We start from the raw sequence: 13,268 nt of genomic DNA, 5'->3' as shown, positions 1-13,268 counted from the left end.
GATGATTTTACCTGAAACTTGAAACGTACCCTGAGGTTATGTGTTCATCATAAGTTACCATGGTGATTTAGCCAGGTAAAAAGAGAGCCGCTTTCATGTCACGAAAAACTCTTATTTTAAGCTCAACACAGCTGGTTAAACCATTAATCTGGCTTTATAGCATACCTCTCTGGACTATGAAGCCGAACTAGGAGCTTACTGGTAGCCTGGCTCAGGTGTTCTCTCCTCAATACACACACAAAAAAGCAGTAATAATATAAATATATACTTTTATATATATTCTTTCTTTAGCAATCTTTAGGTTTAGGTTTTTCCTCCATAAGTATTAAAATATGATGCAAAAAAGAGAGCCTATTTGATTTTTACTTTGTGACCTTACATGAACCTTGTAAAAAATCTATGTTTGAATCATGTTTTTATATTTATTCTTTACTTTTTCTCAGGCTGTTAAAAAACAAACTGTCGTATGCATGTCTACACATGAATTAAATGCAATTTCAATTGTAATCCATCAGAATCTCATGTGTCTTAGTGGCAGAGCTGTGACACTGATACATCTGTTAACTTAAATGAGCTTAATTTCATTAATTACAGCAGCTAAAAAAAAATGTTGCTCTCAGCTCATACTTTGTGATCTAAGTTTTTAAAATCAGCCACTCTGCTGCAGGCAGGCGTATCCATCAGTCTTTTGGGCATGTGCTCGTAGCTAGATCGGTAAACCTTGAGTTGACTCATCCAGCTGATAACCACCTTCAGGTGACCGCTTAGTCTGATTGATGTTGATGTTAGGATAAGTGAAGCCAGACAAGAAAAAAGACACCCTGGGTTTTTTAAACGTGTCTTGTAGTACAGGCCCTGTGTAATTATTACCACCTTTGCAAACCAAATCAAAATGCCCAAACTTGATTTTTCAATCACAAACTTGTAAACTTGTATCCAGTTGCCTTTCCCCTCTCAGGCTGGTTTTAGCATAAACTTATAAAATGTAAAAAAGAAAAAAAAAATCACTTTCACTTTCACTAGCATCACAAATATTCCTCACTGCTACAGTACACGCAATGTCCAATATACCAAAACTTGCACCATGAACCTATCAGCAAACTGGGAGGAAGCGATGGTCCATGCCAATGGCTGTATAAAAGGTCAGTCACAGTCAACACTGGATCTCCTCTCAGCAATCCTACTATAAACGCAATTCTCGAAAAGAGATACACAAGCTTCTCTGCGACTGCCATTGCCAATCACAGCTGTCATTGTGACATTACACCGCACTGTTACAGCTTTACGTTAGTAATTAAAATCAACAGAAAGATGACCCCTTAAACCCAAATCAGTGTGATAAGACCTACTTAAAATGGAAGAAAGCATCTCTGAGAAAAATGTGTCTGCTTTAGTTTGAGCACCTGAGATGATGTAATTTAGTGCTAATGACATGAAGCTTGAACATGAAAAACATGAGCATCAGCAAGGATTTTGACTGAGAAAAAATACAGTCATAAAAAATGATGAAACTTGATCCCAGATACTGATGAGACACAAGAGAACGGTTCACGCTCACTTTGGTCTGACAATAATCACTACGAAGAATTCCAGTCTGGTTACCACCAGCTTTACAACTACACCTTTAACAATTCTCCTCTTCTTTGATCCGAATTTACACTAAATTTCATAACATTCTTCTTAATAACCTCAGTTGGAATCACTGGTCTGATCCCAGACACTTCCAGTTGCTTGGTGTTCCCCAAGGATCTGTCCTGGGGCCTCTCGTTTTTATCATCTGTAAATCGTGTCCAGAACTCTGCCATTAATCACTGGATTTGGTTAAATATCTTGTCAATTTCTAGACTTCGTTCTTCACCTTTAACCTCATCTCATCCATAACCTCACACTTTTCTGAACTTCTACACATCAACACACCCACTGACACTCAGCTCTTCTTTCCTCCCACCGATCAGTCTCCGCTGGCTCCCTCTCCACTTTCAAATCCTGTCTCAAAACTCGTCTCTTTAAATTCACATACTCACTAAAATCATTTATACTGTGAACCTGAAAACACTTAACTACAACTCCTGCACATTGTCTCATTTACCATTAATACATTTATTTAACTGGTTTCCTCCCAACTGACCATCATCAGGTAACTATTATATACTGTAATATATATTGTAATTTAAATTGTAAATTATATCGTAACTGTTTGATTTTATTGAGATTTTTGAGAACCTTGAGAAGGTGGTGTTCCCAAAAACACCTAAAAATAAATAACATGTACTATTATTATTATTATTATTATTATTATTATTATTATTATTATTATTGTTGTTGTCATCTTAACATTGTTGACTGACATCAGCTTATCAGCAAATATTATAAGATTATGATGAAGATTTCTTTTTGTCTGGCACAAAATACCATCAGGGGCAAACCCAAACTGTGTGGATCTAATTATTTTTAATAGTGACATTTCTATTAAATTTTCACAAGCACTGCATGCCTGCTAGACACCAAACGAATCATCATTTATCTAAGTAAAAATGCCCAAATTCCCAAGGTTTAGTTTTCCCAATGCAAGGACCAAAATTATTCAATTATACTAATGACTGAATATGTTTGGCTTTGGTCAGATAACACCCTTTTGTTAGGAACATTGCTAGAGGCTGAAGTGCAGTTCTGCTATTTTCTAACTGTGGGAGTAGAAAAAGCATCAATTAATTGAGAAAATAATCAACAGATTAAATGATTACAAAGACAATAACAAGCTCAGCCTGTCTGCGTAAAACAAATACAAGTTTTTCTCATTTATTTTTATAAAATAATTGCTCATGCACCTTTTATAAGAATTAAAAGCTTTTGCAGCTTCATTGTGAAGATGCACACGTATTGCAGCTACTTTTAAACCAAACTCTACAACAAAGAGTGCTGCAGTATTGAGCGTTAACATCTAAATGGGTCAACCAAGCGCTCGGCGAACTGTAGCACCATTAGGACCCAGACAGTTTGTCTCAGAGCCGAGTGCACAATCTCATTATCTGCATTATAAATGGGTTTAATATACAACCGAAAAAGTAATATACAACTGAAAAAAACAGTATGAAACCGAGCTATGGCTTTAGGTAAGATAACTATGATTAAATAACACTGTTATAATCTGTTGGTTGGCATGGAGGTGCAATGTGAAATCAGGTTACAAAGCGCTCTACTTAAAACGCAAAAATCTATAATCTGTGAAAATGACACAGTGGAGGTTTACAGGATTATTTGAAAATGGTGTTTATGGGTTCAGTGTTGTGGCTGCAGACATACGGCATGTTTGTGTGTCTGCTACAGTGCAGTACTGCAGATATTATCACGGTACTAGTGGCAAAAAAGTGCTAAATTTTTATGAAATCTATGCAAATATTAACACACATTATTTTATATGCTCAAGTTTGTTTTCTCAACTCAAAGTTGACCTATTGAGCTCTTATTTTCTATCATTAATATGTAGTTACGGCCACTTTGGTAGGTGCATCCGCTTAACTGCTCGTTAATGCAAATATCTAATCAGCCAATCACATAGCAGCAGCTCAATGCATTAAACATTTAGACACCGTCAAGACGACCTGCTGAAGATCAAACTGAAGATCAGAATGGGGAAGAAAAGTGATGATCTCCAGGATCTGAAAAAGGGAACATATCCAGCAGCTGTGTGGGAGATCAGAGATCAAAGGAGAATGACCATACTGGTTCAAGCTGATAGGAAGGGAACAGTAACTGAAATAACCACTTGTTCCAACCGAGGTACGCAGAAGAGCATCTCTGAATGAACAACATGTAGAACCTTAAAGCAGATGGAGCAGATACAGCAGCAGAAGACCACACCAGGTAGGATCAGAAGTTAGTGTCACTGACATGAAGCATGGATCCATCCTGTTTTGTATCAGCAGTTCATGCTACTAGTGGTGTAATGGTATGTGAGGTACTTCCCTGGCACACTTTGGGCTCCTTAGAACCATAAATTAATCACCATGGCCTGCCGGATTGTTGTTGCTGACCATGTCAGTCCCTTTAAGATGGCAGTGTACCCATTTTCCGATTGCTGCCTTCAGCTATGTCACAAAGCTCAAAGAATCTCCAACTGTTTTTCTGATCATGACAACGAGTTCACTGTACTCAAATGGCCTCAACAGTCAAGAGATCTCAATCCAATATTGCACCTTTGGGATGAAGTGGAACAGAAGATTCTAATTATGTATGCAGCTGACAAATCTACACTGACTGTGTGATGCTATCGTGTCAATATGAACCAAAATCTCTGAGGAAAACTTTCAGCACGTTTTTGAATCTGTGTCTCGAAGCATTAAAGCAGTTCTGAATGTAAAAGGGGTCCAATTGGGTACTGGCAAGGGGTACGTAATGAAATGCCTAGCGAGCATAAGTACATGGCCGTGTTTTATATAATGAACGCAGCATGTGCACAAGTAATCACTCTGAACCCAAAGTCCTTTAAATCGATGTAAATGCTGTGTTTCAAGCAGAGTGGCGTAGCCAATCAGAGGAAAGCTGACTGAAATGAGAGGAAGTGAACAGCTTGTTTCAGACAAAGGATGCATTAAGGGCCTACACCAAGATCCTGTATTGGATAAATAGGGTTGTTTTGAACCAAAGCTATTATCGTAGAGTCAGAGAAGAAAAATATGGAGCTGAGGATGACACGACGCCTTTAAAATGCCGTAAAACACAGAAAAGTTCTTTTCCAGAAACAAAGATATTCAAATTGTTATCAGATAAAACCATTAAAAGAAGAAAATCTTCACATTTCATCCGAATCTTCTTTTTTTTTTTTACATTTTTGCTTGAAAACCTGATTGACTAATCATTACAAAAGTACTATTGAATGAAATCAATCACATTCCTAGGTTTTAGTTTAAGCTTATTTGAGTCCAGGGCAACAAACACCCATTGAACCAGCGCATTCCTCTCCAGCCCAAAAAAACAGAAAGAAAAAAAAAGGAAGTGCTCCATTGTTAATTTATCCCTACAAACAACACAAAACACAAAGCCAGGGAACATTTAATTGGGTGACCTACTATTTGGGAAACAAAGCCAAATGTGTGCAGCTTCCAGTCTGTCTAATCAATCTCACGGCTGGTGGAAAAACAGCGTGATAAATAAGTTTGAGAAACTCTGGAGGTGAATCCACTCAGCGAAACATTGATTGACCTTGATGAGCGTCCCAAACTAAATTTCAAACACCGCTGAACAAAGTGACTGGGGTGTAAACGTGCGTGTGGGGGGTGGAGGAGGGGGGGAGTCCTCCCGTGCAACTTTCCTTAAAAAGCCACGTGAAGCATTCAGCAGACTGTAAAAGGAGCCGATCCTCTGATCCTCTATCAGACCTCAGAAGCTGTGACGGCACCTTGCATACTAATAGGACTGTTCGCCGTTCTTTATACTGAAGGGAATATCTGTGCCAGCAGCTGGGTCAGGGAAGACTGCAGTTTGAAACTGAGCTATTTTAGTCCTTTTTTTCATAGACCGGGCGCTGACAAGGACCAGCCGTTTCTACGGTGAACGCCACTTTACAACAACTCCATTTATAATAAAAATCGAGTCAAGAGTAGCTCAAAAGCTTCCTATACCACCTCAAATAGGAGCGAATGGGTAGGACATTCTTCCTCGGCCACATGGAAACCCAATGTATATGCCATATGGAAAAAGTCTGCTGGAAATATGAATGGGATCACTTCCAAGAGACTAAACCTATGGAAAACTAACACGCAGGCAGCCGCTTTCCTAAATAACAGCCGTTATGCAATATTCTTTGTTGTCTAATTGCACCCAAATGCCTGCGTCTGTGTGGTTTTTTTCATACAGAGCATCAAAATGAAGAGCATCTGATATCAGCAAGCAGCTGAGTCACCAAGTCCTTCATAACTCCAGAGAGCTGTATGTGAAATCAGAGTGGAGCGGCATAAATCAACACATTTACAGCTATTATGCAAACGGCTTAAAACCAAGTTTTAAGGCTCTTCTGAGCTTTTTCGCTTTATTGACTCCCAAAGCAACCCGTCGAAGGAAGAATGGCGAGGGCGATGATGTGATAGGGAAACTGATCAAATGGCTTAGTTTGCTTTTTCAATTAAGGGTTGCGAGACCTCGAGAAACTGAAATGAAATGATACGCAAACAGAGCGGCGTAGTCAATAACCCATGTGCAATTCATAAGGTTGGAATTAAAATGTGGTGACTCAACAGTCGGCCCATTTTTAAAAGACATTTCACAGAAGGACAGAAGTTCAATTCATCTTCTACATTTCTCTGGTAAAAATAAAGCTACAGCTTAGCTTAGCATAAACAGGGAAACATTAGAAAATGGCTACCTAGGATCTATCCAAAGATAAATCCATTTAGTAGACTGATACACTGTGGACATAAAGGAATGGACGTGGTCAGCAAAAACAGTCGGTACTAAGAGGCCGGAAGTGTGCCAAGAAAATATCCCCAACTCCAAAACACCACTGCCATCAACCCGAACCGGTGGATCAAGGCAGGATGGATCCAGTCTTTCATTCTAATGAATCCAAATTGAGACCCTACCATTTATATAGCACCAAATCACAACAACAGCTGCCTCGAGGCGCTTTATATGGTAAGGTAAAGACCCTACAATAATACAGAGAAAACCCCAACAATCGCATGACTCTCTATGATCAAGCACTTTGGCGACAGTGGGAAGAATAAACTCCCCTTTAACAGGAAGAAGCCTCCAGCAGAACCAGGTTAAGGGAGGGGCAGCTATGTGCCACGACCAGCTGTTCATAGCTAACAGTGGGGGGCACTCACAGCGGTCTTCTGCTGCTATAGCCCATCTGCTTCAAGGTTCAGAGATGCTCTTCTGCCATAAACTTAAACCACCTTCTCCCATTTCTCAACCCACAATCATGGAAAAAAATTAAAATAACTAACCCATGGGTCAAGCACACTGTTAGGATTTGGAACAAAGTGTTAAAAATGTTAAAGGGAATCTGACCATGTCTCGAGCGATTCCATAAATGGAAATATTGAGTTCCTTCCATCATTGTCAGATCGGAGTTTTGAGAGGTGGGCGGAGAAAGGTTTGATTACAGTCAATCAGCTGTTTGAAAAGACTACTCTTAAAAGTTTTGCCCAGTTAAGGGCTAAATATGCTTTATCCCCAGGGGACCATTATAGATACTTACAGTTAAGGGACTACATTACAAAGCACAAAGATTGGGACAATATTAGAAGAGAACCAATTGGGTTGGAAAACCATTTTATAAAACTGCTTGAAAAGTCGGGTACATTGAAAAACCAAGTGTCTTTAATTTACCAGACACTGCTGGTTGATATGTCTGATAATACCTATCATATAAAACAACAATGGGAAATGGAACTCAATATAATTTTGGATGATGTCACATGGGAGAGTGTCTGCTGTAGCTGCCACAGAGGGGTGGGTAGTCAAATGTGGAAGGAATTCGACTGGAAGGTTAAATTAAGATTTTTTAGGACTCCACTGAAAACCTTTCTATCCAATAGTGTCTGTGATAAATGTTGGAGAGGGTGTGGGTTTGTGGGGGACCAGACGCATATCTTTTGGGACTGTGTTTACATACAACAGTACTGGATGGATGTTAAGAACATTATACAAAACATATTGTCAGTCAACCTCCCAATGGATCCTCTGATCTTTTTGTTGGATATCTTTCCTGATGGTTTTTCCTATGAGCAGCGCTTTCTCCTGCATCTCCTCCTCATGACTGCAAGAAAACTGATAACAATTCACTGGCTCAAACCAGAAACGCCCACAGCTGCCCAGTGGCTTCTGAAAACTAGACATGTCTATACGATGGAACGGATAACAGCTCAACTACAATTAAAAGTGCCAACCTTTGAGAAAAAATGGAGACTAATTATAAATTATCTTGAAAGGACACTCAAGCCTTAACCCTGTTACATCTGTGCTTAGGTATGTAGGTATTGATATGTATGTATGTATGTATATGTGTATATATGTTTTTCCTTTTAAAGTTTTTGAATTACCCTCACCATTATATACTGCAGATTTGGTCTCAGGTCATGTTGTCGATGTGAATTGCCTTGTTATTTTTGGCAATAAAAGTTCAAAAAAAAAAACAAAAAAACTTAAACCACCTTTCTCCCTCATTCTCATGCTCAGTGTGAACTTCCTCTCGACTGTAGCTGCCATGTGATTGGCTAATTACATCTACGCGTTAACAAGCAGCTGAACATGTTTACCTAAAAATGTGGCCAGTGAGTGTATGTTTGGTTATTAATTCATAAAACTACAAGCTTCAGCCAAAACTGATGCTGCATTGCTGCTCGATACGTACTCAATATTCTCTAAGCACATGCAAAAAGGACTATGCCTTTCACAATAAAGGTCTTGACAAATACACTGCATAGCTGCTGCAGATAAAAGGGTTTGTAGAAGTGTGTCAAAGAAATTTATATTTAAATATATGTTTAATTTAACTGGTTATTATATAGAAGATTTGCTTTTTTCTGTATAAAAAAGGCACATTGTTTTCTGGTTTTGGTTAAGACTGTTTAATATACGGATCTAATTAAGCAAATAAACTCCATCATGGCTAAGAGTTTCTATGAAGCTGATTTTGTGCTCCATGAACAAGAATGTTGGCTTTAAAAAAACCAAAACAAAACAAAGTATGAAAAATTAATTACGACCGTGTAAGTATTCATCAAATTGTAAAAAAATTAATTAAATTAAACATACTAAGAGCGAAAAATCCACTTAAAAAGATAGGTGAAAAAAGCAAAAATATGAAGTATAGAGCGTTACAGCATTGATATCGATGAGAACACAGACATCTGGCAACAGCAGGAGACTAATTTGAATCCAACACCTGCAAGAAAACCAGTCTTTCTAATGTGTTGCAATCTGCCGTGGTGACAGGAAGTACATAAAGTTTTGCACACATGTAAAACGAATCAGGTAGTGACAGACCTTTTAGAAGCACGTCGCAGCCAGAAAAACATGCAAAGTTTGGCCCCAAAATATGTTTTTTCCAAGCTTTTTCCTCTTGGATGTTATACTTTGTGTACCCTGTCTCCTCCTTATATAATGTCTCTGGCTAAGATTAGCTTGAAGCCTGAGGGCAGGTGGAAACAGCAGCATGCACCTTGAAATCTGTACAGCTTAAAAAGAAAAAAATAACATGTACGTAAAATCTATTTGGAATGGAATAAAGTGGCATTTATACCCATTTTTGCTCTCTCACTGACCCCTCCAATTAATCTACACTAACGTGTGCTATACTGACCACACCTACAGCCAATGTAGAATCACCAATTACCCCAGTATTTTCAAACTATTTCTGACAGACCAGCTGCTTCTGAGTCTAAAAACAACAGAGCATGCAACACAATTATTAAAATAAAGATCCAAGATAAATTTTAGTGATACAGAGGACAAACTCTTTCTTTAGATGGGTTTACCCTGCAATAAATCACCTGGCCATCCACGTCTACCTGCAGTGCCTTGGGGCCCGCCCCACAGTACCACTGAGATAAACAAAGGCACAGCGAGAATGTGCAAACTTCTCAAAGAAAAACGGTCAGAAGATTCAGGAACAGTTAGATATTTTAGGACATTTCCAGCATCCATACTAAGACAGGCCAACGGGCTTCCTGTTAAATGGGAGTTTTTCCTCCCCACAGTCGCCAAGTGCTTGCTCATAAAGAATCATCTGACAGTTTAGGTTTTTATCTTTACTTTGCAATATAAAACCACCTTCAGGTAACTTGAATCACATTTAAGAGACAAACATGGGAGTGGTAACTGTTCTAAGCCAGATAGCATCAATTATTTCACTCTAAGCTGCATTAACTATGTTGGCAGACTCTCCTCAAAAAATAGATTTTTTTTCCCCTCCAGATGAAATGTTGCTGACTGCAGCTTTAATATAAAAATTAGATTTTCCTTGGGATCAGCAGAAGCAGATCTGGCTTCAGCAGCTGTACACCCCCAAATTCCTCCCCTGCTCCTGAGTGCACCGCAGACTGCCAGCAGATTAACACAGTGAAACTGAAACTTTCTTCTTTCTCCCCCCTGCACCGGACACACTTAGAGCAACAGCACATTATATTGTTGTTTCAAAGCGGGGTGACGGGGGGGACGGAGGAGGGAGGGGTAATGGATTAAAGGCATGCGTAAAAAAGAAGAAGAAGGCGAGAGGATGGCAGGGGCTTCGCCGTGCATCCCATCTATTACTCCTCAAGTGTCTGTTTCTCACACCAGTCAAGGTTAACAAGCCGAGCTGCCTGGTGTCTGCGTGTGCTGCAAAAAAAAAGAAAAAAAAAAAACAACAAGGGAGGGGGTGGAGGGGAGGTGGAGGTGGAGGGGGGTGAGGTGCTGCAACTACACACTGTGCCGTGTGATGATGCAGACAGGCTGAGAGAGAGCCTACAATCCCCCCCTTAAATATTGCCAACCACATCCCGCTACATTTGTACACCGAGGCTAAAATCACCACGAGGTGGAAATTGAATCCAGGCAGTTTTCCCTGTTTTTTTTCCTCTCTCTCTTTTTTTTGAGGCTCACAATAAATTGAAGCGAGACGAGGTAAAAAACTCCGGTGCGCACTAATCCGACTGCGCCTACAGGATGAAGCCTAAACGCATAAAGAGTAGTTTTAATGGTGGATGCGGCTGGCAGAGCAGCGGAGACTCACTGTGGGAATAAAACAAACCGCGCTAACGTATCGCGAGGTAGCATAAGCATCATCCATACCTTTCTCTCCATCACTGTGCGCTTTTTTTCTCTTCCCTTTTTTCCTTTTCTTTTTTCTTTTTTTTTTAAGGGCTACTCAACAACAGCAACTGTAGGATGTGTCTCTGTGGAGCTGTCCGGTCCGGCGCGGCGTGGAGCTGCTTTTCTCCCCTCAACTTCCTCACGGGCTTTCACACAGCAGCAAGCGTCTCCCCCCTCAATCACTCCCCCATTACTGGACAGCTAGGCGACTTATTAGCGCTGGCCTGTGGGACGCCGAGCCGGGGATGGAGCCAGAGCCAGGATTGGTGAAGCCTTGTTCGGAAGGGAGCAGGAGCGCAGGCGCGGTCTCTGCTGGAGAGTCGATATAATGAAAAATTACCAGTGGCAGGGAGTGTCATCAAATTATCCTCATCTCTCGCTCTCTCTCTTTTTTAATTTTTTTATTTAAAGGGAGGGAGGGAAGATTTTTATTTAACCCAAAGAGCACAGTAAAATGATTTCAGGTTATCCTGCTCCAAACACATGCTGTACATGTAAATGCAGTGCAGGAACAAAAGGGAGGGAGGCGGGAGGAGGGGGGGAATAAAACCGGTGCACTACAGCAACAAAGGAGCAGCAGCACTACCAGCTCCCTAACCGAGAGAACTGTTCCACTTTCTAATGAGGAGCCCTCGATAAAGAGGCTGTTAAGTTGTGGCTAATTGCTGTTTTAATGGATAATTTACTAATGCTTCGCGCGGCAGTTACAAGTCATCACTTCACACATTTTTTTAGTGCCAGAGTGAAGATTTATGAATGAAATGAGTCAGATTTATGATGCATGTGGTGGATATACTGTAGCAGCTCATTGTCCAGCTCTTACCTCTGACTTTTGAACTGGATTCTTTATAATATTGGACTTTCTGTCTAATTATTACCAAACTTTTTGTTCTACTAGCTTCATTTGAGCTGTAAAATATTAATGAAAAATGACGCTGTAAAATTATTTAAACAAAACTAGAAATGCGTGCAAAAATCAGAATTAAGAGGAGAAATTAGAGTGTCTGCAGATTGGGGACTGTCTGTGTAAATATGCATTCGTTTGCATAAAGTGGATAAAGCCAGCATAAATAATACAGTTTTATTTTTAGCAGCAGTTCTGTCTGAGTCCTGGTTATTATGGAGCGGGGTAAAGAAAATCATCTGTGACCTGAATCCGCAGCCTCTCCCATAGCTACTGGTGTCAGTGGTTTTAACTATGTGGCCCCGCATTCTGCTGGTGCCAGGTTTCTGGCACTGGTAATGGTCCTTTTAAGGCTAAGGATGCATGGAACCAGTTCTAGATTGAACACTGGCACTTATGTGGAAAAGAGGTATTTGCTGACATATTAGGAATATTATTTTATCACTTCGTGAATCACAAAATACAGACAACTGCAAGAAAAAGTCTATTCCTGCTGTGTTTCTATTCTGGAAGTCAGGATGTGGACACAAAAAAAAGTCTTCAGGATTGAAAGGAATCAAAAATAATTGAATAGTTTGGTGTATGCAAGTGCTGCTGAAGTGGACAAGTGAAAATTTTGAAAATTAACACATATAAGTGTCTTTTTTCTGCACAAGTCTGATAGAGGACATGTTATAGATGGAAAAAAAAAAGGCTGGGGGGCTCCTGAAGCTTCCAGGGGAGGCCTGGCGTCTGTCCCAGCTGTCATAGGGTGAGAGGCAGGGCAAACAAGGACAACACGTGGACACAGATAACCGTCCGCGCTCACATTATCATCACCCATTGGCCAATTTTGAACCAGTTAGGTCCAGTTAATGAAACATGGATGTTTTGGGGCTGTGGGAGGAAGCTGGACTGCACAGAGTCAGCCGGTGGATTCAAACCCAGGACTGCTCTGACCACTTCCATTAAAAATCTCTCAATAAATATACCATTGTACATTAATATTACATATGTTATTTATTTATTTATTTTGACATCTGCAACTCAAAATTTCAGGTCATTTTCTCAAAACTTAATAACGCTAACTCAGGGTTGGTCTGAGACAAATTTAAAATGCTGAGAAGATAACATTAAGCTGACAAGAACAAAGTGAAAAAAACTTTGAATTAATAACCTGACATTTTGATTTACAGATGTTGTTGGAATAAGAATAAATTATAACAGCAACACAAATCTTCTCCCACTTGCTTACTAACACTAAAGGAACATTCTTCCATCTTGTGCGCTTCCTTCTTATCTAAATGTGTTAAAAATCATTGTTTATGCACCAATTTGACAACATGTATAGAAATAAATACCTAAATGTGCATTCTCCAAATGTCATGGATGCAAAAAAAGCCCTCACAATAAAAAAGATATTATTGAACTTAAACAAATATAGTTATAGAGAAAATGTGAGTTGTCATATTGTACATCATGTTGTGTTTGTTTATGCAACTGCCAGGTCTCCACTGTGGAAGAGATTTGACCTCAGTGGGACTTCCTGCTTAAATAAAGGCGATAAAATACAATGAAACATCTGTAC

At 39.7% G+C, this 13,268-nt stretch overlaps 1 protein-coding gene across 1 annotated transcript in view; it reads right to left on the bottom strand.

Annotated features, from left to right (window-relative positions):
- Positions 1 to 11,104, bottom strand: part of smarcd3b (SWI/SNF related, matrix associated, actin dependent regulator of chromatin, subfamily d, member 3b) — a 59,659-nt gene extending 48,555 nt beyond the window's left edge. The window contains exon 1 of the mRNA XM_031759751.2: positions 10,777 to 11,104. Within this exon, the coding sequence (XP_031615611.2) occupies positions 10,777 to 10,788 (12 nt within the window). The 5' untranslated portion in view covers positions 10,789 to 11,104. The remainder of the gene's footprint in view (positions 1 to 10,776) is intronic.
- Between the last annotated feature and the right edge of the window lie 2,164 nt (positions 11,105 to 13,268).

Source organism: Oreochromis aureus, linkage group 9 (assembly GCF_013358895.1).
Source record: "Oreochromis aureus strain Israel breed Guangdong linkage group 9, ZZ_aureus, whole genome shotgun sequence".
NCBI classification, from domain to species: Eukaryota; Metazoa; Chordata; class Actinopteri; order Cichliformes; family Cichlidae; genus Oreochromis; species Oreochromis aureus.
The sequence above is the reverse complement of the archived record's forward strand: the minus strand, read 5'-3'. Positions and strand labels throughout refer to the sequence as shown.